Source organism: Eretmochelys imbricata, chromosome 7, assembly GCF_965152235.1.
Source record: "Eretmochelys imbricata isolate rEreImb1 chromosome 7, rEreImb1.hap1, whole genome shotgun sequence".
Lineage (NCBI taxonomy): Eukaryota > Metazoa > Chordata > Testudines > Cheloniidae > Eretmochelys > Eretmochelys imbricata.
This window is the reverse complement of record NC_135578.1, coordinates 115119644-115145875: the sequence shown is the minus strand read 5'-3', so window position 1 is coordinate 115145875 and position 26232 is coordinate 115119644. Positions and strand designations below refer to the sequence as shown.

At 42.7% G+C, this 26232-nt stretch overlaps 1 protein-coding gene across 1 annotated transcript in view; it reads right to left on the bottom strand.

The window, feature by feature from the left end:
• The window catches only part of LOC144268225 (guanylate cyclase 2G-like), a 47185-nt gene extending 22090 nt beyond the window's left edge, over positions 1-25095 (bottom strand). Inside the window, exons 1-6 of the mRNA XM_077822876.1 lie at positions 24724-25095; positions 15169-15517; positions 8730-8839; positions 8276-8461; positions 7578-7722; positions 6224-6359 (exon numbers count right to left, since the gene is read on the bottom strand). Of these exons, the coding sequence (XP_077679002.1) occupies positions 6224-6359; positions 7578-7722; positions 8276-8461; positions 8730-8839; positions 15169-15517; positions 24724-25095 (1298 nt within the window). The remainder of the gene's footprint in view (positions 1-6223; positions 6360-7577; positions 7723-8275; positions 8462-8729; positions 8840-15168; positions 15518-24723) is intronic.
• Between the last annotated feature and the right edge of the window lie 1137 nt (positions 25096-26232).

Genomic DNA, 26232 nt, shown 5'->3' with positions numbered 1-26232 from the left:
TTTTGCACCAACCTTATAATAATGTATCCAGATCATTTTTCCCTAGTTTATAAAAATGTAATGTGGGACTGTGTCAAAATGCTTACTAAAATCAAGGTATACCATGTGTACAGATTCCCCCCCTCCCCCCCCCCCAGCCACTAGGCCAGTAACTGCACCAAAGAAGAAATTCGATTGGTATGGCATGATTTCTTCATGACAAATCCATGTTGGCTATTACTTACAATCTTATTTATCCTCTAAGTGCTTACAAATTGATTGTTTGACAGTTTATTCCAGTATCTTTTCAGGAATCGAAGTTCAGCTGACTGGTCTATAATTCCCTGGGACCTCTTTGTCCCCCTTTTTAAAGATAGGTACTATGTTTGGTCTTCTCCAGGGCTCAGGGACTTCACCCGTCCTCCTTGAGTTCTGAAGGATAATCACTAAGGGTTTTGAGATTGAGTCAGCTAGTTTCTTAAGTACCCTAGGATGAATTTCATCAGGCCTTGCTGACTTGAATACATCTAAACTTATCTAAATCTGTTCTTTTCCTATGTTGATTTGCTCTCCTTCCTTCTTGTTAATATTAATTGTGTTAAGTATCTGGTCACAATTTACCTTTTTAATGACGACTGAAGCAAAATAGGCATTAAACGCTTAGCCTTCTTGATGTTGTCCGTTATTAGCTCCTTTCCCACTAAATAGAGAACCTACATTTTCCATCATCTTTCTCTTGCTCCTATATATTTATAGAACCTCTTCTCACTGACTTTTATGTCCCTTGCTAGGCTCATTTAGCCTTTCTGATTTTGTCCCTATATATTGGTGCTATTCTTTTGTACTCATCCTTAGCAATGTTTCCACTTATTGTATTATTCCTTTTTGATTTTCAGGTCCTTAAAGAGCTCCTGATGGAGCCATATTGGCCTCTTAAGGTTCTTCCCATCTCGCCTTCCTATCAAGATAGTTTGCACTTGCCTTTTTAATGTTGTTTCTTTGAGAAACTGCCAACTCTCCTGAACTCCTTTTCCCTTAGAATCATAGAATATCAGGGTTGGAAGAGACCTCAGGAGGCCATCTAATCCAACCCCCTGCTCAAAGCAGGACCAATCCTCAACTAAATCATCCCAGACAGGGCTTTGTCAAGCCTGACTTTAAAAACTTCTAAGGAAGGAGATTCCACCACCTCCCTAGGTAACGCATTCCAGTGTTTCACCACCCTCCTAGTGAAAAAGTTTTTCCTAATACCCAACCTAAACATCCCCCACTGCAACTTGAGACCATTACTCCTCGTTCTGTCATCTGCTACCACTGAGAACAGTCTAGATCCATCCCCTTTGGAATCCTCTTTCAGGTAGTTGAAAGCAGCTATCAAATCCCCCCTCATTCTTCCCTTCCGCAGACAAAACAATCCCAGTTCCCTCAGCCTCTCCTCATAAGTCATGTGTTCCAGTCCCCTAATCATTTTTGTTGCCCTCTGCTGGACGTTTTCCAATTTTTCCACATCCTTCTTGTAGTATGGGGCCCAAAACTGGACACAGTACTCCAGATGAGGCCTCACCAATGTCGAATAGAAGGGAACGATCACGTTGGCAATGCCCCTACTTATACAGCCCAAAATGCCATTGGCCTTCTTGGCAACAACGGCACACTGTTGATTCATATCCAGCTTCTCATCCACTGTAACCCCTAGGTCCTTTTCTGCAGAACTGCTGCCGAGCCATTCGGTCCCTAGTCCGCAGCGGTGCATGGGATTCTTCCATCCTAAGTGGAGGACTCTGCACTTGTCCTTGTTGAACCTCATCAGACTTCTTTTGGCCCAATCCTCTAATTTGTCTAGGGCCCTCTGTATCCTATCCCTACCCTCCATCGTATCTACCTCTTCTTCCAGTTTACTGTCATCTGCAAACTTGCTGAGGGTGCAATCCACACCATCCTCCAAATCATTTATGAAGATACTGAACAAAACCAGCCCGAGGACCGACCCTTAGGGCACTCCACTTGATACCGGCTGCCAATTAGACATGGAGCCATTGATCACTACCCGTTGAGCCCGACATCTAGCCAGCTTTCTATTCACCTATTTCTATCACCATTCAATCTATTCATCCAGCCCATACTTCTTTAACTTACTGGCAAGAATACTGTGGGAGACCACGTCAAAAGCTTTGATAAAGTCAAGGAACAACACGTCCACTGCTTTCCCCTCATCCACAGAGCCAGTTATCTCATCATAGAAGGCAATTAGATTAGTCAGGCATGACTTGCCCTTGGTGAATCCATGCTGACTGTTCCTGATCACTTTCCTCTCCTCTAAGAATTCAGAATTGATTCCTGGAGGACCTGCTCCATGATTTTTCCAGGGACTGAGGTAAGGCTGACTGGCCTGTACTTCCCAGGATCCTCCTTCTTCCCTTTTTTAAAGATGGGCACCACATTAGCCTTTTTCCAGTCGTCCGAGACCTCCCCCGATCGCCATGAGTTTTCAAAGATAATGGCCAATGGCTCTGCAATCACATCCGCCTACTCCTTTAGCACTCTTGGAAACAGCACATCCGGCCCCATAGACTTGTGCTCGTCCCGCTTTTCTAAATAGTCCCAAACCACTTCTTTCTTCACAGAGGGCTGGCCACCTCCTCCCCATGCTGTTCTGCCCAGTGCAGCAGTCTGGGAGCTGACCTTGTTCATGAAGACAGAGGCAAAATTAGTACATTAGTTTTTTCCACATCCTCTGTCACTAGGTTGCCTCCCTCATTCAGTAAGGGGCCCACACTTTCCTTGTCTTTCTTCTTGTTGCTAACATACCTGAAGAAACCCTTCTTGTTACTCTTAACATCTCTTGCTAGCTGCAACTCCAGGTGTGATTTGGCCTTCCTGATTTCACTCCTGCATGCCCGAGCAATATTTTTATACTCCTCCCTGGTCATTTGTCCAATCTTCCATTTCTTGTAAGCTTCTTTTTTGTGTTTAAGATCAGCAAGGATTTCACTGTTAAGCCAAGCTGGTCGCCTGTCATATTTACTATTCTTTCTACACATCGGGATGGTTTGTCCCTGTAACCTCAATAAGGATTCTTTAAAATACAGCCAGCTCTCCGGGACTCCTTTCCCCCTCATGTTATTCTCCCAGGGGATCCCACCCATCAGATCCCTGAGGTTGTCAAAGTCTGCTTTTCTGAAGTCCAGGGTCCGTATTCTGTTGCTCTCCTTTCTTCCCTGTGTCAGGATCCTGAACTCGACCATCTCATGGTCACTGCCTCCCAGGTTCCCATCCACTTTTGCTTCCCCTACTAATTCTTCCCGGCTTGTGAGCAGCAGGTCAAGACGAGCTGTGCCCCTAGTTGGTTCCTCCAGCACTTGCACCAGGAAATTGTCACCTACACTTTCCAAAAAGTTCCTGGATTGTCTGTGCACCTCTGTATTGCTCTCCCAGCAGATATCAGGGTGATTGAAGTCTCCCATGAGAACCAGGGCCTGCGATCTAGTAACTTCCCTTAGTTGCCAGAAGAAAGCCTCGTCCACCTCATCCCCCTGATCCGATGGTGTATAGCAGACTCCCACCACGACATCACCCTTGTTGCTCACGCTTCTAAACTTAATCCAGAGACTCTCAGGTTTTTCTGCAGTTTCATACCGGAACTCTGAGCAGTCATAATGCTCCCTTACATACAGTGCAACTCCCCCACCTTTTCTGCCCTGCCTGTCCTTCCTGAACAGTTTATATCCATCCATGACAGTACTCCAGTCATGTGAGTTATCTGCCAAGTCTCTGTTATTCCAATCACATCATAATTCCTTGACTGTGCCAGGACTTCCAGTTCTTCCTGCTCCCTTAGATGTATGTTTCTTTCAAATCAATATTTAGAAACACAGTGAATTTTTTTTGCTTCATCTCAAATTCAAACGTATTTCATTTTAGTTTTTTAAAGCTGAAAAATTTTAGGGTTGCTAAATTTGGGGCGATTTCCCCTTTTTTCTTTCCCCCTTTTTTGCCCATTGACAAAAAGGTAGAACTTGGGGGAGAAGCCTACTTTTGAGACCTTTCTACTATTTAAAACCAGTGTAACACATTTGTACAGTCTTAAACAGCAAAACGGTGCTAAAAATAGGATTTTTCACCACTTTCCAACACTTCCTTAACATTTCCCAACCTTTGTCTGTTAGAAAACTGTCAAAGTGTTGAAAATAACACATTCAAAGAGAAACACTTTCAGCGCATAACAGTGCCCCTTATACTTTGTTGCTCTTATTCAGCTGCCAAAGGTTGGAAAAAAGGCAGAAAGTGTGTGCGTGGGGCAGGGCGGGGCGGTGCAACTACCAGTGAAATGAAAATTTAAAAAAAACCAAAATATTTTGTAAAAATTAAAAATTTTCATTGAAACCCTTTTTTCCAATGGGAAAGTGTTTCAGTGGAAATTATCCACCTGCCTGTAATCAATACCCTTTAAAAGAAAAAAACTTGCTAATTATCAACATGTGCCAATCTCGAACCTGCTAACGGACTCTCAGATACATTCACTTAAGGTTGGCAATTGATTGCCTTTCAGCAGAGCCATTACTTTCTTTTCTTTTTCTTTTTCTTACAAGTGATACTGTCTGCTTGTGTAAGACATTTTCATGTTGACAAAGTGTGCCCTAATAGAAAAGGCAAGTGGAAACAAAGATGCATGTAACTTATGTGTGTGACCTGTATTACAGAAAAGAGGCCACTTTCATATGAGTTCAAATCAGAGCATATGCTGGTCATATACAATAAGACTAAAACACAAAACATATTCTATTTATATAAGGCTATCTCATTTGCTCTAACTAAGCTCTGTGAAGTTATATCTGCAGCAGTTCCAAGAACAGGGATTCTCAAACTGGGGGTCGTGACCCTTCAGGGGATCACAAGGTTATTACATGGGGGGTGTCAAGGTTCCTTCCCCACTCTGAACGCTAGGGTACAGATGTGGGGACCTGCATGAAAAACCTCCTAAGCTTATCTTTACCAGCTTAGGTCAAAACTTCCCCAAGGTACAAAATATTCCCCCCGTTGTCCTTGGACCGGCTGCTACCACCACCAAACTAATACTGGTTACTGGGGAAGAGCTGTTTGGACGCGTCCTTCCCCCCAAAATACTTCCCAAAACCTTGCACCCCACTTCCTGGACAAGGTTTGGTAAAAAGCCTCACCAATTTGCCTAGGTGACTACAGACCCAGACCCTTGGATCTTAAGAACAATGAACAATCCTCCCAACACTTGCACCCCCCCTTTCCTGGGAAATGTTGGATAAAAAGCCTCACCAATTTGCATAGGTGACCACAGACCCAAACCCTTGGATCTGAGAACAATGAAAAAGCATTCAGTTTTCTTACAAGAAGACTTTTAATAGAAATAGAAGTAAATAGAAGTAAAGAAATCACCTCTGTAAAATCAGGATGGTAGATACCTTACAGGGTAATTAGATTCAAAACATAGAGAATCCCTCTAGGCAAAAACTTAAGTTACAAAAAAGATACACAGAAATAGTTATTCTATTCAGCACAATTCTTTTCTCAGCCATTTAAAGAAATCATAATCTAACACGTACCTAACTAGATTACTTACGAAAAGTTCTAAGACTCCATTCCTGGTCTATCCCCAGCAGAAACAGCATATAGACAGACAGAGACCCTTTGTTTCTCTCCCTCCTCCCAGCTTTTGAAAATATCTTGTCTCCTCATTGGTCATTTTGGTCAGGTGCCAGCGAGGTTACCTTTAGCTGGCCTTTACAGGTGAGAGGAGCTTTCCCCTGGCCAGGAGGGATTTCAAAGGGGTTTACCCTTCCCTTTATATTTATGACAGGGGGTCATGAGCTGTTAGCTTCCACCCCCAAACCGCACTTTGCCTCCAGCATTTGTAATAGTGTTAAATACAAAAAAAGTGTTTTTAATTTATAAGGGGGGGGTTGCACTCATAGGTTTGCTGTGTGAAAGGGGTCACCAATACAAAAGTTTGAGAAACACTGTCCTAAAAGAATTAACTCTGTAAGGCAGTACTCTCAGAAAATCTTGTGTTAGCATCAGCCATTGGGCAGACATGTTCACAACCAGTGAATTTCACCCCCCGTGCAGAGGATCTGACAAGGCCTGTGTGACGCATAAGCCCAATATTAAGCAATATTCAAGGACTTGTGCTTGCACTCTGAACTGGGGTGACTTATCACCCATAAGCTACTTTCAATATTGTAGTTTCACTTAAAAATATGACCCGCAGTACCTGATTGTTTTTCTCTCGACATCATAATTAAGAATAGGAACAAACTGGGATGAATTCCCAGCTTTCTGCAGACCATATACAGAGTAATCCATCCACCTCTCACCTGATTCATCGATATACACCAGGCCAGTAACCCCTAGAAAGATAAAAGAGTACATAGCATACTCACTCAACACTGCTGGGCTTTTTCCGGTTCACGGTTAATTCCATGTTCCTTCTTTAGCACTAGTAGCTAACAGGCTGGAGCTGACACCCAGCGAAGCACAAACCAGGCACCCTCCAAATGAGCTTGCCTGAACCATAGCGTAGCCCTAAGGAGGAGGTCTGTGGGGCCCTGGAACCAAAGGGAAGAAGTGTAGGAGTTCAAGAACCTGGGGACTGGTGGGCTGGAGAAGCCTGCTGGAATTGCAGTACTGCCCCATGAAGGAGGACTATGGAACCCTTTAAACCAAGGGGGAAGGAGTTGTCAGTTCAGGAGCAGGGCAGGACTTGTCTCTGGAAAGTCCTTCTGTGAGAAAGCCTTTGCAGAGAAGCCAGGGGCTGCAATGAGACTGGTAGAGTTGCCCAGCTAAGAGGGAACTGGAGGGGAACCAGGAACCTGATTTGCAACAAGAGTGAACTGGAGCTGAAGTTGTCCAGTGCCCAAGTAAGCTTCAAGGACCCATTTTCAATAGAAGACAACACCCTGCTAACTATGGAGCTTGTCAATATTTTTCAAAGTTAAAAATTTCAAAGCAATTTTGGGAACAAACAGTTTATAAAGACAAGAAACAGTTCCAGCTAAAGCAGCTCTGGGTTTGTAGTGCCCACCTACACCCCTTCCTTACTCTCTTGGTATATAAACCCCAACACAATAATGCTTTGTTACCATTTCTGCAAAAAGGGGAACATGGGAAGTACACCTTGGCCAGCACTAAAACTTTTTGTTTGTTTGTTTGTTTGTTTGTTTGTTTGTTTTTAAATGACAGACGTGGGGGTTGCTAAGAGCTGGTGTTTTGCTAAGGCATAAAAAGAAAAGAAAAAGGAATGGTTACAAGCAAGCCACCATTTTAGCAAAAATAAAGTAGGATAATATTTCTAGCTCTCTGGATTGAGTTCCTCTGGATTTACACTCCAATAACTGAGAGCAGAATCCAACCTTACATACCTTTGAAAAACTTCTACAATTCATCAGTATTTAAAAAAAAAATTTTTTTAAAAAGGATTAATTTGAATTAAGATGTTACTTTGCACACTGCCCAGAGCAAATCAAGAATATCTTCTCTCTAAGACAATAAGAGGTGTGCTAACTCATGAGAGGCTTAGTTTAAGTCAGTTACATGTGATTGACATAATCTCCGCATCAGCAGCTTACCATACAAACGGGTTTTGTTGTAGCCTTTCAAAGTGTTGACAAGTGCTCGTCCATCTCTGATATCTTTCCCTTCTTTTAACATTTCCCTGATGGACAGGGCATAAAGCAGGACTGCATCATGCAGGTAGGCAGAGTAAGAACTCACCTGAAAAGTGCAAAATGGAAAAGCAATGTTTCAGCTTCAGAGATAAAGGACTTAGACAGAAGGGCCTTCTCCCGAGAGAATGATTATAGGGTTTGCTTACAAAATGTCCATATAAACGTTATAGCACTGATACTAAACCTTGGGACAAAGTCAACAGTGAATTTCTGAGCCAAATTCAGCCCTGGAGTAAGCAGGTGCAATTTTCTATTGACTGCAATTGGAGCTGTGTCTACATACATACGAATTTGATCCTCTGTATAGAAAAGCAACCAGGATCACTGTCCAGACAGGATGGCATGAGAGTGAAAGAAAACCTCTATAAAAATGGTTCAAGTCACCCTTCTACTTAACTGGCAATATCATCACCACCCACTGAAAATCAATAAATGGGTGACCCACATATGTTTCTGATCTCAGGCCACCTCATTCAAGTAAGTACTCCTGGTGGAATCAACAGAATTACACACACAAGTTGCACAAGAGGGAGATGGCCCTTGGTATGACCTGAACCCAGTGGCCGCACGTGCAGCAATTAGAGAGGACCATATCAAACCTCTTCTTCTGAAGAAAGTGAGCTGTAAAATGGCTGTCCCTTCAGTTTTTCATGGACCTGCTTCAGAAAATCTGAATACATAGTGTATCCTCCATAAGGGCTGAGGGAAATCAGAAACACTGGCTGGTAGGCTTCAAGCACACTGCTGTTCTTCTCGCTGCTTAATGCCTCTTTCAAAAAATTGTCCTGAAAGAGAAAGATGAGGGTAGAGTAAGTGGCTTAAAGTGATGGTGCTCTTAGTTCAAAGTGCAGTTATTGAGCTTGGGCTTGAACTGTGATCTGCTAGCACAAACTGTGGTGCAGAGTCAGGGCCATCGTTACCGTACGTTGGTTGATAAAGTTTTCTTGCTACAACATGTTCAGTGTCAATTCTCTGCTGGTGACAGGTTCCAGATAGACAAAAACAAGTGCTAATAAACCAACTTGGAGCAATACTCGCCAGGTTGCCACTGACCTCCAACTGCTGCAAAACGAAGAACACAAATTTCCCATTCAACAGCCCTAGATGTTTGGCCTCCAGCATAATAGACCTGGCATCCGAAGAGCTGCAGATTAAAACAATAACTGCAAGAGAAAAAGGTGTGTTTAGTTATTTGCTCCCCATCCATCCACCAAATTAAAAAAAAAAATGGACAAGACAATCAGAGCTGCCAATCAACACTGGGATGATTTTTAAAAAGAAGAGTTAAATTACATGGCTCATGATTACACATTGATCATATTTATTGCTTTAACCAGCATGGACCAATGTCAATCAAAACTCTTTGTCATGGTCTTGTGTAAATGAAACATGCATGGCTCACTGAGGCTTTCAGTGGTAGCTAGAAAGTAAGGAACGAGGATCCTACACACTTTACCCACTACTTACTCATGTGAGTAGTCCCACTGAAGTCAATGTGATTTGTCATGTGAGAAAGGGTAACTGTTATGAATAAGAGTTGCCAGGGTCATAGGCGTCTCTGTGCTTCACAGTAGAGAGGTAGAAATATCTGTAGTAATTTACTCCAGGAAAAAAAAGCAAATCTACGGGGAAGCTCAAAACACACTGAGTGGTACATTCCCATCAACAGATGCATGGCAGCAACCAAAGACAGCCAGGAAACCTCTGCAGACGTAGGTCACCGGCAAGTGGCAACTTGAGATAGTCAATACATTTCCTCACACAAAGTGTTTTTTTGGGTATGTTTGGGTATTTTTGTCAAGGGGGGTTTCAATAAAAAAAAATTTAAAAATTGTGGAAAGAATTATCACAGACTTTTTTTTTTTATTTGCACTATTTTAAAACAAAAATCCCTGAGAAGAAAAAAAAGAGCGTTTTTTTGTTCTGAAATTCTGGATTCCCGCCTCCACCACTACCCCCTCTCCCACCATGACTTTCTGACCTTTAACTAACTTGTGTCAGTTGGAAAACAGTAACAAAATGTTCTCTCTGGCAGTAAAAGAAAGTAACAATTTCACTTGTAAGTGGTAACTGTAATAGTGTTACTTTTAAACATGAAAAGTTATCCACCCCCGCCCCCTCCCCCAGCAACTCTCCCATAATTTCTTACTGTTTCCCAGTTGGAAAAAAGTGGAAAACAGCAAGAAAGTGAATGTTGGGGGAACCCTTACCCACAAAAACAGAATTTCCCAAGAGGGAAATTTCAAAAATATATTGTTCTTGTGCACATATTTTGCATGCGGGGGGCTGGGGGGTCAGATTTCCAGCCACTCTAGCAAGGATATGTGTAGAAGTCCAGCAAGCAGATGCTACATAAGGAATACTCCCCATGTAAGAATATATACTTTCCAGATGGAGTTATTTGTATCACTGTGGTGCCCAATGGAAACAAACAGGTTGGGGTCAGATTACACTAACCCTTATAGTTCCATTGCATGCAAACATTTGCTAATGCTGATAGCCATCTACAACCTGAGTCCTACATATACACACAGATCACATCCCACTGTTGACGGTGGGACTGGATGTTCGAGAGAAGCTCGGGGGCCTGACAATTCGAGCATCACACGAAGAGTCCTTTTCTCCTGAGTAGGTGAAAGTCAGCAGGTTGGGGCATGCGCCCTCCACAGGTTTCCTGTTTCCCTTCACATTGCTGACCCTCATGTCAATGAGTTGTCTGACCACGACCCCAATTCCTCCCGCTCTTTATGATGTACACATTATCTCTTCCCCCTCTGCACTGATTTGTATTGGCATGGCCCTAAACAGTCAGATGCACCTCTGTAATGGATCAGAGGAATTCTGCTCCTCTTCTGATCCTTTGCTCTTCAGAACAGTTCCTCTGACTTATGCTACGTATCTCCTATGCAGCTCAAAAAGGGGCAGTCGATTCTAGTCTGCCTTGTATTTTTCTCTTCTGAAGTGCTAACTTTGGTGTCATAGAATGGCATTTGTAGAAGGGATTTAGGTCACAGCCTATTGTATTGTCAGTTTCACATTTGGATATTTTCTATGTAGTAAGAGCAAAGTACTAATCTTCAGTAAGGAGAGCAAAATCCATAGGCTGCATCTTGTCATTGTCGTCTAGTTACAAAGGGAAAATCAGAACACTTTCAAGATGCTGTTGGTGCCAAAGAGAAAGTCAGCAGGAACCCTGTCAAAGATCAGCTTCTCATGAGCCTAAGAGTGAACGGAAATGACTCAGCTGGGGTCTGTCGCCAGCATTACAATTGTGCACCGCAATTATATTCAGCTTCCTAGGTTTTCTGATGTAACATGTTTATTTGAGTTAGTATCTTTCTTCATTTCTCCCTAAAGATGATGTGCTAATAAGGGAAAGGTGTGGAGGCTAAATATGAGGAAAGCTTCCTGTAATCATGCCTTTCAAAACACAAGCAGAAAAAAATTCTTATTGTAGCTGAAAGCAATAGCCACAACTTGCAGCTTGCTGCAGAGCTAAACCATGCGCTGTTGTGAAATCATTCTGATCTACCCAAGCATTTGCATATTGACATGCCAATGAGCACACAATCATTTTGCTTCAGAATTCTGCACTGCCAAAGCGAATAGCTTTTAAACTGATGAGGTTTCTGTATAATACGGATCAAGAAGAACCTTGATCACATACTTCCAGGAATAAAACAAAGGTCTTCCATTGTTTTAGCGGAAATTTTTAAAACATTCTTTTTTTCCCAAAACTTTATGATGGTTTTCAACCAAAAAAATAAAAAGTTGTGTGATTTCAAATCCTGGTTTTAGTAAAATTTAGTTTTTGAAAACAAGAAGTTTATCAAAGCCCAATATTTTTAATGAAAACCAAATTGTGTTTTGCTTTTTAACAGAAAATGTTGGGGGTTTGTTGTTGCTGTGGTTGTTGAAAATTTAGGAACATGTTGACCAAAATTAAAATTGTTCACAAAAATATTTGAAAAAATTGGTTGACGAAATATTTTTGACCAGCTCTAGTTGACAGGTCAATTAATTTGTTTTGGACAGGTTGTCTTCTCCTCTCACCTGTGACCAGATTTGGAAAAGTTGTGTCCATAGGCAGAGTTTTCATGAATACAGAAAGCTGACCTGTGTAACTGTGCCACCAGGGAATACTGACACACATTGTCAGCAGCATGGTGGGAAGGACACGTTGTCCATTGAATGGCAGGGAGAGAGCTCTCTCTATTTCTATGAGCAACTGGAGCTCCTTGTGTGATTCAAGTGCTTTATGTAATCCTATGGGCAAGTCCCTGCATGTGTACAGCCCAAACAATCTGGCTGAGCCCTGGGGAGAAGGATGCCCTAAGACCATGGAGTGGTAGAGTGTTCTGTGCACAGGGGACAGCATGGAAGAACATATGTGTGGAAGATGCAGACAAGCAGGTGAATGGGGTTGCTATCTGTCACGGATCCACAGGATCAGTGCTAAGGCCCCAGATTTGGGACAGTCTCACGAAGGAACTCTTTCAGTAAGCCAGCCCCTCGAGCGATCTCACACATCCTCCAGGGTAAGCTACATGGCTTCACCGCCTTCTGCAGCACTCCTGCTTCACACCCACAGCTCTGTTCAGCAAGTCCAACTGAAACATACCCCCATGGAGACTTGTACATTTTTTGGGGACTAATGCGCCTCTCCAAGCATGTGCCGTGACCCTCACACAGCATAGTCAAAAGAGTAGGGTTTATTAGTCATCTGGAACACAGCATAGGAAGACCCTAGGTTAGCCTAGAGGAATGAAGGTTAAAGCACAGTCCATTCTGGTTAGCCCAAAGCCCAGCCAAGCCGTAGAGAAACCCATTGTTCAAGCTCCATCTCTCCAACCTCCTCGATCAGAGCCCCAGGTGTGCCCCTGATTGCCTCTCTCAGCCCACACTTGAACTCCACCCAGTCCTTTGTTTTCGAGCTGGGAAAATGCCATTCAGCCGCCCTGCTGAGAGGTGGGGAAGTTCATATCCCTCTGCCGCGTTGCTTGCTAGATGTCAATGACCAGGCAACTGGATCTGCCATTGTATTCTCAAGAGCTCCATTGATATGGAACCTAAACCCCAGACAATTAGGCACAATTCACACCTGTGTCTTAGCCTGGCCCAAGAGCAAACAGTCTCTTTCCACCCACCAGGAAACAATGCAACATACAGGGGAAACTGAGGCACAAACAGACGTCATAAAAATATTACAGAAAATTCCCACTTTGTCACTGGTGAAGCAAAGGGGTGGGGGAGGAGAGGGACCCAGACAATGAGCTAAGAGATTGGCTAAGTAGGGTGGAATTCAGGAAATTTTGATATTTTGCCATTTGCTTTTATTCCAAATTGGGACAAAAAGTTGAAACCTCAAAACATTCTGTCGAACAAAAAGTTCCAAATGAACATTCTGATTTGGAAATGTCGAAGCATTTCAATCAAAGCTCCTGAATTTAAACATTTCATTTCACTTTGTCAACTTGAAACAAACCCATTACATTTCTGTTTGGGTCTACACTAACCTCTGTGTCTGCCCCAGCTGTTGCAGTTCCTTATGAGTGTAGTAGTTCTAGATCTCTAATGACCCCAGTGATTCCCTGTCCTTGATGTGCCATGAGGGTACGGCAACAGGGAGGGACCATAATGTTATGGCAAATGTAGTCCAGGCAGGCAGCTGGGCCGACAGAGGACGACGGGGGCATGAGAGACCTGGAAATACAACTCCCTGGAGGCACTGGATTGGATTAAGACACAGATCAGTGCTGACCCAGAATAAAATGTTTCTCTTGTTCATTTAGATGGAAAAATTTCATTTCAACAAAACCCAGCTTTCTTATGGGAAAACATTTTGTTTCAAATTTTTCAACCGGTTCTAGTCATTCCCCGTTCACAAGCCACGTTTAACCCTTTGATTGCTGGAGAGAAATCTGTAGCTAAACCCTTTAGAAGTCCGTTTTAACGGGGACATACCAGCTGCCAAAGGGCTATTTTAGAAAAAGACTTTTAACAAACAAACGAGTTTATCTAACAAGTCTAGCTAACCAGACTTGCAAATTGTTGTTGGTCCATTTGCATGTTACACGTGGCTTTTAGATCCTTTTTCCTGCAGTAGTTGACAGTCACAGCAGTGCTATGCACTTCAAACTGAAATGAGATCAGTGTTGCATATGGGGAGTTCTTTTGTTTGCTGCTGTTATGTAGTTATGATTGAATTTATTTAAATTAACAAGGATGCTGAAATAAAGAATAAAAAGAGTTCTCCAGTTACATTAAAAACAAGTCAACATCTGAATCACTCTTCATATCCCTCTGGGGTGTGTCGCCTGTTTGGGAGTGTCGCCTATTCGGGAGTGTGTCGCCTATTCATAGACTGTATGGTGCCTAGCACAATGATGTCTATGCAAATCACAATGAACCCATTTAAGTCAGTGGTTTCCAGGTTCCACCCACACTAAGACACTCTTTCTGCTGTATTCTCACTCAGAGGGGAATGTTTCCTATTTATAGAGTCTTGCCTGCTTTACTCCACAGCTAGTGAGAACATATCAACCCCCTCTAAGTCACTCAAAGTTGACCTTTTGAATATAATAATTCTAAAATAATAATGCAGCATATACACCAAGAAGTAGTCAATTCAAGCTTCCTGCTAGAGTTTCTTTCCTTAAGCATAAAAATGAATAAGCCCCAGGCAACACTGTGCATCTCATTTCCTCTGACCTACATATGTGAGAAAAGCTAAGGGCAAAATTCTGGTTCAGCCAGGTTGATTTGACAATCACATTCCACTCCCATAGTCTATTCCCATTGACATGTTATTACACAAATACGAGTCAAGCTATACTCTGTGGGGGAGGAGGGAGAGGGGTATGAGCATATTTTTGCTTTAATATGGCGGGCCATATTTTGCTCTCCAATTGAAGTCCACAGGTAACTAAGGCTATGTCTACACTGCACACTAAACCTGGGTCTTTGGGACCTAGACTTCTGGCTTTAATATTTCCAAGCCTGTGCTTGAGCATCCACACTGGATTGTAAACCTGGGTTTAAAATGGCTGGAGTCTGGTCTCACAGCCATGCTAATGCATCTACACTGTGCTACAAAGACTTTCTGACCTGGGTCTGCAGCTTGATATGCATTCACACTGCAAAATTACTGGACTTGGAGCGAAGTCTCAGAGGGACTCAGGATCTGAGCCACCCACACCCTCGGCAGGGTCTTAGGACCTTGGGGTTGAGTGCTTGATAACCCAAGTCAGACTGGTTTGTTTGTGGAAGGAAGGGAGGCTTGGACTGAACCCTGAGTCAGAGCCTGGGCTTAGTATGCAATGTAGACATACCCTAATAGCCCACTGTGTTTAATAAAATTATACCAGATAAGCTTCCAGATTGATACAAGTAATGTGTTGTAGTAAATTTTCATTCATCTGTATTTGGCAAACTTCTACATGTAGTCCCTTTAAAGCCAGACAGTATAAAACACTTTTAAACTGGAACTTACTTCTGGCAACAGACAATATGTACTTGAGGTTTTCCCGATGGAGAGTTGGATCTTTTGTGTTGTATTTGACTTTAGCAGTGATAGTGATATTGACTTTGAGTTGGTTTTCGACAGACGTCCAGAGTTCATCCATTTTCTCCCAGGTGGAAGCATCAGATGAACCTCCAAATAATCCAACGTATTTCCAGCCAAAATACTGCAGACTTTTATGCAGAACTTCCCCTATCCTTTGCAGAGGGGAGACAAGTTTGACATAGGTGTCATATAGATCTGCATTGTCCAGCTTTGGACTCTGGCCACCAAATCCAAACCAGGGGATATTCCAATGAGAAGCCAGCAAACCAGTAATCTAGATGGCAACAAAAAGGGTTTTTTCAGACATTGTTATTTAATACCAGTATTTAAAATGCAAAGGTTAGACTGATAAGTAGCAGTGAATTGTTTTGATTAATAAGATTTATTGGCATCTGCTTCTCCTCTCACACCAGTTTTACAGCCACTCCATTAATTTTAATTGAGTTATTCCTAATTTACACCAGTGTGAAATCAGAAATAGCCCCCATATTGTTATAGAACAATGATGCTGTATAGCTGAAGAACTAGCTTATCCTGTGTAAAGCCTAAGAATTGGGGTTTAATATTGTATGGACCAAATTAATCCCTGGTTAACTCCATTGACTTCAACATTCCAAATTCTTCCCTCACTCCTCAAATTAAGTGCTAAGAGCTCGACTCATGCCACAAAATGAGGATTCAGATCAAGATTTTGGACATCCTCATGTCTGTGGTTGTTTCAATACGGAGACTTAGTTTGATCTGTTACAAAAGGTAGGAATCATTTTCAAAATTCAGAACAACAAAAGATCAGTAATGACTATGCAAGTTACACAAATTCACACTGTGCTGGTTACTTACATAAACCATGCTGCATTGTTTCTGTTCAACACAGGCTATTTGAAATTAGCGCATAGTCAGGATTGAAATTCACTTTTCTTGAAAATTCATAGTATTAAACCTCAAGTACTCGGAAGTTTTTAGAATGAAAACATGGAAGTATCAAAAACATGGTCAAATCAAAGTTCACTTTCAAATTCAAATGAGGACACAGAAATATTTCATGCTGCAGGCTCTATTCTGTGATAAGAATGATGTGAAAGAGAAAAGTTAGTGGTGCCAATTTGACATTTCATTAATGAAGTCTATTAAAGGAGTCCTGATGATATAGGGATCCCTGTAAAAGTCCAGATAGGTTTCTCTATTGCTAAGGTAACCCATACCATTGATAATCAGGGATAATACTTTCTCTAGTGAGCATCTCATATGATTCTGGCTGCCAGCAAAAGTCAGCCTGAAAGTTTTTCTGCTCTTCTCTCTACCCACAAAGTCAAACACACCTAACAAATAACATAAACACACATCCACAAGGGTAGCCTCCTTGTAGGCTTTATGAGTCACTTCTCAAACAGCATTTAGCATCACCTCATTGCTGAGCAGCTACTGTGGGTCTGTGATTAAAATTATTGGGCAACTGAAATTGTGTAGACCTCCGGCAGGGCAGGGATTCACTGCTGTTATATCTGAACTGGTTACATGGGATGAAATTCACTGGTGAACAGAGGAAAAGAAAAAGACCACCATGCAATATAAGTCCCACAGGCAACGGCTTTCTGCAAAAAAAGCACAAGCTTATTCAGTAGTTTACACTGAGTCATATGACAGGTTTCAGAGTAGCAGCCATGTTAGTCTGAATCCGCAAAAAGAACAGGAGTACTTGTGCCTTTGTCAGTCTCTAAGGTGCCACAAGTACTCCTGTTCTTTTTGAGTCATATGCCGTACCTTTACTGAGCAGTGCTTATTTCCCATATCTTATCCCATGCATTCATGGCCATGTATCTCTTTAAATATTTTCCCCATTGACAAAAGGAATTTACATATTTGAAAGAGCTGGGGATCACGTAGAGCTGAGCACAATAAAAGGGAATTTTTTTTTTCTTCCCACTGCTCCCGGAAGGATATTCACTCTGCATCTATTAAGACTCGATGTAAATATCACTATGGTCGCTTTGGTTAACGCTATGACAGAGTTCCCGCCAGAATTTCTTTGTAACCTACTTTCACACACTCCTAATTGGTTCTGAAACCCACTTTTAAATGTTTATTTATTATTTGTATTAGTACAGCACCCTAGCGACCCCAGCGAAGATCAGGACCTCACTGATCTCCCTTCGAGGGGAGGGATAGCTCAGTGGTTTGAGCATTGGCCTGCTAAACCCAGGATTGTGAGTTCAATCCTTGAAGTGGCCATTTAGGGAACTGGGGCAAAAATTGGGGATTGGTCCTGCTTTGAGCAGGGGGTTGGACTAGATGACCTCCTGAGGTCCCTTCCAACCCTGATATTCTATGATTCTATGTGCTAGGCACGGTACATACACACAGTAAGAGACAGTTCCTACCCTGAAGAGTTCACCATGTAATTGGATACAAGATGCAATGAGTGAGTGTGACGAACAGGAGGAAAATCGGGGAGAAGGAAAGACAAAAGTAATAAAATTGGAGCAGATGGTTCCATAGGTAACTACTAAACCATTTAGTGGCCGCAGATGGACCAGCTTTTCATACTTCATCTTAGCAAGGAGATGTATGTTCCAGTAACTCAGAAATGGCTGAACAAAAATACTCCAAGCTTAGAAAACCGTTCGTCTTCTATGAGGAATTTGTTTTAGGTTTGGGAATGGTTAGTCATGGAGAAATTAAAAATAAAACAATCATAAGTGGTTAAGCAAATACAATTGTTATAAGCAATTGCAAAATCATCTTTAAGCATGCTTTATAGGCGTCTATGATGAGGCCGATTGCACTGACACCATGCCCTCTGTGGTATGATGCAAAGGGAAGAGATGGCTGTACATCCTCTTTTCATGGCTAACATTTTCTTATCCCACTGACAATCTTCCCTAGAAATCAGGTTACATTTTGGCCACGTCTAGACAAGGATTCCACCTTGGACCCAAAATCTAACCCACCACTTTCAATGCCAATAAAACCTTTTCTTGTGGTGTTTACAAGGAGGCATGAAAACGTATAGTGAAAATTAGGTTCAAACATAACTACACACACATTACTCAGAGTAGCAAGTGTGTGAAGGTACAGAACTGGTTGACGGACTGTTCCCCATTACAGCTGTATTTCTTTGTTTGAAAGCTCTGTGTGTAGGCTGGGTTAACAGTATATAAGAGCAAACTATGCTTAGTGTCACAGGTATAACAGGTGTGTGAGTAAGCACACTGAGTAGTGAAGTGGAAGAGTGACGCTAACAACAGAGATTCAGGGAGATTATACGAACAAACAACTACGGATACTCTACTGAAAGTGGTCAATGCCTGAAGATAGGCATTTTTGTGGTGAGCTGTGTCTTTTACAAACGGAAATCTACGTGCCGAGGGCTGCAGAGATGAACATCAGGTAAAGGAACTCCTGAAAAGGGAGAATGTATATGAATCAGCTGGCCTGGGTGAATCAGCTTTTAGAGTGTAAAGGGAAACAGTGAATGAATTTACATTTGGATTTAATTTTGAAGCTCTATGGAGACACCAGAAGATTGGGGGAAAGCAAAACAACATACCAGCATTCAGCCAAAGTAAGAAGGGTGATCCTAGATCTAATTTAGATCTAATTTCTAAACATAGTAAAATATTGAAACAAATATGAAGAGAGAAAAATAATCACTAAATATCTAAAAGCAAAAGGTGCCAGAAACTATAAATAGTCTACATTCATAAGAAACTAATCTTGCCAGACAAGCTTGATTGGTTTTTCTCTATTTTTTTAAACACAGAATTGCAAAACTAGTAGCTAAAAGAAGCACAGTAGAGATGTTATATATCTGGATGTTAGTAAAACGTTTGCTAAAGAATCTTGAAAGAGCGTACTTGTTGGATCATATTAAAGAAGTTCTGTATTAAAATCACAAATGAGTTTGATTCCCCATAGTTTAAATTCCAGGGTATTACTAATTAAGAGGTCTCTTGGTTTTTGGTACTGTTTCTCTCCCTCTATGTGTGAAACTTGCAAGCTGCTAACTGTGTTAGTACATTCTAAGACAGAGTCTGTTCTCAAAGCAACAGTTGTTCTTTGTAACAACAACTACTCACACAGAGAAAGACTCAAAGCAATACTCTGTAACAACAGAAACAGCACCCAGAGACTCCCCGCCTTTTTGTTGTATTCATCTCGCTTTGTTAACAATTGTGATTAAAATAGAGATAGAGGATGTATGTGGATGGATGCTTGGTGTGGATAATAACTGAATGATCAGGGAGGTGCCAGCCTAAGAATCCAGTGTCCATCAGCTGAAGAAGGCGTCAAGTGGAAATAACCAGAGGACCCCCAGAGGGCAGACTGGAATCCACCCAACAGCCTCAAGAATCGGAGAACCAAAGAACAAGATAACATCTGGCAGCACGGAGCTGTCAGGAATGTGCCATCTGCTGATTGATTCAGCAACAACATGATGAAGCAATTCCCATAGACTGGCTTAGGAAGAAATTCCTATGAAAATGGACTCTAGAAAGTGAGAACTTTGGGGTCTGATTCTGCAAACCAACTTCCAGGAGCATCAGACAAGGTCCTGCTCCCTCCTCATGTCCAGGCCACCTGGCCAATGGCTTGGCATGAGCAACTCTAAGGCTGGTAACTATGATAACAACCTTGCAGAATCTGTGTGTGTGTGTGTGTGTGTGTGTGTATGTGTGTGTGTGAATGAATGTGTGAATAAATATGAAATTGAATGGAATGTTATAGCTATAACTAACTGCTTACTATGATTCTTTCTGTATTCACAATAAATGTGGCATTTTGCCTTTTCCCCTTTAATAAGATCCTGCTGGTTTTTATTTTATTGGTATAACATACTCTGAAAAATCATTTAAATTGGTTTGGGTATCAGCACTGTTTTGGGATCACAACTGGACGAAAGGTGGTAAAAGACACATGGTGCAGTAGTTAAGGCATAGGATTTAGGAGAGCTGGGTTCTATTCCCAGCTCTGTTGTGGGACAATGGAAAAATCATTTCACATTTTTGGGACTCTATTTCCCCTTCCATTCCTGGGCTGTTTAAACTTGTTGGGATAGGGACTATCTCACACTGCATTTGTACAGCAGTTAGCACAATGAGGTCCTGATCTCAGTAATTAATATAAGTAATAAAGTCAAGGTAATTACAAACAGCAGTGTAGGAAAGAATATGACTGGGTGCCATGGACAAGTCCTTCGCCCATTCGCATTCCATCCCTGCGAGCCTGGGGCTGGAACCTCCATTATCTAATCCCAGAAGTTGCAAGAGATGCTGCCTTGAGCTGAATCCCCCAGGCCTGCCATGATGCCATCCCTGGAGCATGCTGCTATAAAGGAGTGGTAGGAATAGTGAGAAGGTCCAGTGCGCTTCTGCACCCAGGAGCACGAATGTGACTAGAGCGTGAACACTAGAGTTCAACTGGCTGGCATGAATATTCTGTTATTAGAATCCACACTGATCACGAGCAGATCACAACTTTCATGAATTTTTCTGTCACTTGAAACTATTTGCTGGATACTTTTTCACCACCGTATTTCAGCCTGCAAGCTTCATCCTGGCAGGGCTGCTTTGACCATCAAGCTATTTGGATTGGACATGCAGGTCATATTGTATGGTTCTGGTCCCTGCGTAGTTGGGTATGATTCCCTCAAGTCAGGTTTCCAGTGTGGATCCTTGCAATTGCAAATGTAACACTAACAGATCCTGGTCGTCGGCAGGCGAGATGGAACCTAAGACCTCTGTAGCTAAATGCATGAGCCTCTACTGCATGAGCTAAAAGCCACATAGCCTTTAGCTAAGTCTGTAGCAGACTCATTAATCACTCTCTAAGTGGTCTGAGTGCCACTAAATGGGACAGAGCACCACACCCAGGAGGTGTGTGGGTTACACAAACACCGAATTTGTGTTCCAACATTCCTGCCAAGAAACTCACTCCCTAGCTCACACATGGCAAGCAAATGTGAAACTGCTGGGAGCACAGCCAGGACAAATCCATTTAAGAATTCAAAGGCGCATTCATGAATAACCGCGTTCAGCATCCATTGGCTACCTCAGGAGTGTGTCACAGACAGTGAGGAAGGCAGGGAGATAGAGGAATGTGGGGGTGGAAGAGAGGAGCCTGTCTACGTTAGTAGTAGACTCACTGCTAACAGTGGGTGTCAGTGACAGGCAGAGCTGAAGCAGTGATGAGCAGAGCTTGCCTATAAGCGTAGGCCAGGACAAGCCAGGCTCAGCAGTGTTAGCCATGGTTAATACATGCTCAGAGCAGGGCTATGGTGTGTTATGGGGAGCTCTTGAGGACTTCTCTGAGGGCATTGGCGAGGAGGCTCCAGTATTATTTCCATCTAGGACACCAACCCCACTAAGGCCTGCCTGGAGAGAGAGTATGAACAGCACAGATCCAGAAGGGATTAAGCTCTGACTTCCTTTTTATTAAAGAGAATTTTCACCATATCTCCTTGCCCACTCTTGGGGTCAATGTGCTACAGTGGAGAAGCCAAGGGTTACTTGCTCCTCGACATCTCAAGCCTTTGATGTCACAGAACTGCTGAGAAGGAAGCTCTTTCCCTGTGGGCACCATGCTCTTCCCACGCCCCAATTCTCCAGCTTCGGCTCCCTCCCGGTTGTATTATTATTCGTTATTACAGGGGTGCCTAAGGGCGCCTGTCCAGGATCAGATCCACTTGTTGGACCCGTCTCTGCCCCAAAGAGCTCCCAGAGTACATTAAGGCAGGATGCAGGGGATGGATGAGACAAACAGAGAGATGGGGAAGTGAGAGACAAGCAAGCAAGTTTTTGTACATTAAGTGTAGATCTCTGCTCACCATCCACCTAGCCAGCTCCTCTGCAGCTCCTCATCTCCCTCTCCACCTGCCTCTTTCCCGTGGCTCTTGGTAGGGGCCACCTGCTCACTCACTACCCCTAACTGTGTGGGCCCTTTGCCCTGCACAAACCTCTGCCCTCCAATTGTCTTTACAGCTCTCCCTGGGACAGCCACCTCTCCTTTACATCCCCCAGCTCCTTCCCCATGGTGCTGCTCCCCGCAACCCTCCCTTGCGCTCTAGCACCCCTCCCACTGCACAGGAGCAAAACCCACCCCACTCGCATTTCCCCGTACACCCCCTCTCTCCCGATATCCAGGCCTGATTATTTGAAATATTTTGCAATGAGGGAATTGATATGGTCTGAAAATCACTTTCCTATGTAAACAAGCCCTAGATTTGTCACAGGAAGAGAGCAGGAATAGGCTTGAGAATGGGAAGCAGAAAAGGCAGGGTCAGGAAGGAAGGGGTCAGAAAGGATCGGGGAATCGGGATCAGAAGGGAAGGGGTGAGATCAGGGACTGGGAATGGGTGGCTGGATAGGAACTAGCAAAGTCAGGGAAGCTCTGATATGACCCTGGATCCAACTTCAATACAAACATGCCCCAAGCAGGTGGTGCCCCCTTGGAAACTGGCTGCTCCCTCAGTGGCCTCTAAGACAGCTGGCCCAGCATCTTTCTGAGACACCTGGCTGCTGTCTCAAAGTCTGATCTCTGACCACTGCCTATGTAGCTGAGCCTTGGGAGCACACGCTGTGGCCTCAGAGACAACAGGGGATCTCCCAGGCCAAGAGACATGAAGTTAACTGGTGTGAATAGGGAACTGGGGACAGCGAATTAAAGAAGAAGAAAAAAAGAGAGAAAAGAAGACAGGAAAGAGAGAGAAACTACAGAATAAAGTAGAACTGGTGGTATCTATACCAGGGCATAGCATGAGGGGCAGAGGGCCTTAATTAATCGTCAATCACCAGCACAGGGAAATTACCCTGTTACATTGATGAATAGTCCCAAGGAGAGGAGCAGAAACACCATCAGTTGGTATATTTAAACCAGATGGGACAATGCACCAAATGGACAGGTCTAGGGAACAATCCTGCAGCAATGGCATGGAAAGTTGAACAAGAAAGACTATTCCAAACCCACTTCTATAATTAGAAGCAGAAACTGTGAGGGGTGGGGGGGTAATCCCACAGTATAACAGATTCTGCTTATTGTGAACTTTGATATGGCATAGCTCTATTTGTAGTCAAAGTCCCACATTGTTTTATTGCCATGCAATGTGCGAACTGTAGCTCTGACTATAGTGCAAACAAACCCGCACTTTCTCAGGAGGAAATGAACATCTCAAAAGAAAGCTAGTTCTGATGGGATTGGCAGGCCAAAGAGATTCAGATGAACCTTTGACTGTTTGGATTCCAATCCAAATAGAACAAAAACTCTGGGCCTTTTGCCTATCACTGCTTACAAGTCAGCCACCTTCTTAACATTCTTACTAAAAGGTCTTCAGTTGTTTCCAGCAGATTTTAAAAGAACAATTTTCACAACAACAACAAAAATCAATCCTGTTCAATGTCATTGAGGTTTGGCTTTTGACCCATGAAACTTACTGGTGTAAAACAAGAAGATTTGACTTACAGAAGTAATTCTATTAACTAGCCATAAGTAGCTTCGTAAGCAGAACAGCTGAGATTTTCAAAGCTGCCTGTAGAAACTGGCAAACAACCCCGGCAGGCAACTTTTTATAGCCTATGGGAATAATTTAATATGGGCATTTTAACAATAGACAGTAACTTATCATTCTTCTATCCTGAGATAAGTTGGGGGGGGGGAACTGTGTATAATAGCCTGGATATATCTGATAGACACAATGTCCTAGACTTAGAATAAGTGTTATTTATTAGGAAGTATCACTTTTATCCTTTCCATGATTTTCATTAACTTTCAGAACTGATAGTCGTCCCCCGCCTCCCTCCAAGGAGCAAATATCTTAATTTTATTTGCAAAAAGAAAAGGAGTACTTGTGGCACCTTAGAGACTAACAAATTTATTTGAGCATAAGCTTTCGTGAGCTACAGCTCACTTCATCACAAAAGCTTATGCTCAAATAAATTTGTTAGTCTCTAAGGTGCCACAAGTACTCCTTTTCTTTTTGCGAATACAGACTAACACAGCTGCTACTCTGAAACCTGTCATTAATTTTATTTTTTCCCTTGATTTGTACACTGTGCCCTAAGATCTAAGCACACATGCAAACCAAAATACATTTTGGACTGACAGCACAACTAAAATGCTCCCTGCCCATCAGAACTAACAACATTCTCCCCCTTAATTCATCCCTCCACAAAAGCCTGTGAAAGGAGATCAGCTTTGCAGAATGCTCTGAAAGCCAGCAATCTCAGGCTGTATCAGACCAAGGATGAGGAAAGCAAGTTCCAGAGTTGAGAAGAATTCAGGGGAAACATCTTCCCAGGAGCCACTTTCCACAAGCAGCTGTTAACTCAAGCACCAGGGCTAAATTCACATCTTTAAGGTAGCCCAGTTAGAGATTTATAGGTGAAACACAACTCCCTGAATTAGTCAACTCATAAGAAAAGCAGAAATATACACAGTACAAAGAGTGGCAAGGCTGGGAGAGAGAAAGTGGTGGGAAGTCATACCTACCTCAGCTGCTTCTGAGCAGACAGGTCCGAACAGGGCCAAAATGTTCTCCTCCTGAACCTGATGGATGAAAGCATTGACGGACTTCTTGGCATCACAGCCGCAATCAGCATAAACAAAATCCAAGGTGTAGTTACCCAGGTAAGATGGGTCTGTATTGACTTTATCAATGGCAATCTGGATAGCTGAGCCCAGCTTTCGGGCACTAAGTGGGTGGGAAGCATTCCAAGGAGCTTGAAATGCCACAATAAGCTGAGAAGTTTCCAGTCCACGATCTAAAGCATTAGCAAAGACCACAGCAATAAGTGTGATTGCTGTAGCACTGTGGAGAGGAATCAAATTCAGAATGAGCCTGCGTATGTAACAAGGACCCATTCTGAGATCCACGCCGTCCCTTAACTAGCTGCACATCAGCAATATGGAAGATTTCACTTTCCTCCTGCTCTTAGTGCTACTTATACTATTGGCTCCAATGACAGCACCAGCTCCTTTGCCTGTGACATGATTTTAATTAAACAATGCTAATTAACTGAACCCTTGCTCTCCAGAGCATTTTGCAATCTATCCTTTCAGCAGGGTCCTTACTTTGGACTTGATGCTGCAAGTCAAGTCTGCTCAAATATTTTACAGCTTTCTGTTTCATTGCATTTAGGAACATAACATAAAAACGGCCATCCTGGGTCAGACCAATGGTCCATCTAGCTCAGTATCCTGTCTTCCAGTGCCAAGTGCTTCAGAGGGAATGAACAGAACAGGCAATCGTCAAGTGATCCATCCTGTCATACACTCCAAGCTTCTGGCAAACAGAGGCTAGGGACACTCAGAGCATGGGGTTGCATCCTTGACCATCCTGGCAAATAGCCAGTGATGGGCCTATTCTCCATCTACTTATCTAGTTCTTTTCAGAATCCTGGTATAGTTTTGGCCTTCGAAATATCCCCTAGCAATGAGTTCCACAGGTTAACTCTGCATATTTGTTTTAAAAGGGACAGCATGGATCTCAGACTCTGTCCTTGTTATCCACTCAGGCTTATTCTGAATTTGATTCCTATCACAACACTACAGTAAAAACACATATTACTTTCTTTCACACTCTGGCCTAGTTAGAAAGCAAACAAATGTGTATGCCTCACATAATGTAATACTATATGTGAAAGAGAGTGGGACAGTACGTAACACTACCATCAAGGTGTATACACGCTTACTGAGTAACTGTGTATCGTCACCCTTGTTCTTTGTCATCTTAGTTTGTTGTGACAGCTGTTGTGTCATGTCAAATGCAGATTGTACCTTCTTTGAGGAGGAATTCTCTCTTTGGTTTGTGGAACACCTACCACCTCTTTGAGCACTCAATAAGTAATGAGGAATTTTACAAGCAAATGGAGTTGGCTGGGGGCAAGAATGGGGGAGGAGGGGAAATTCTCACAACTTTCCCTCCCTGCCTTCATTTTATGGTCCAAATTTCAACATGCATAGTCTTTTTCAAGCCGCTCTAGGAATCAATGAACATGC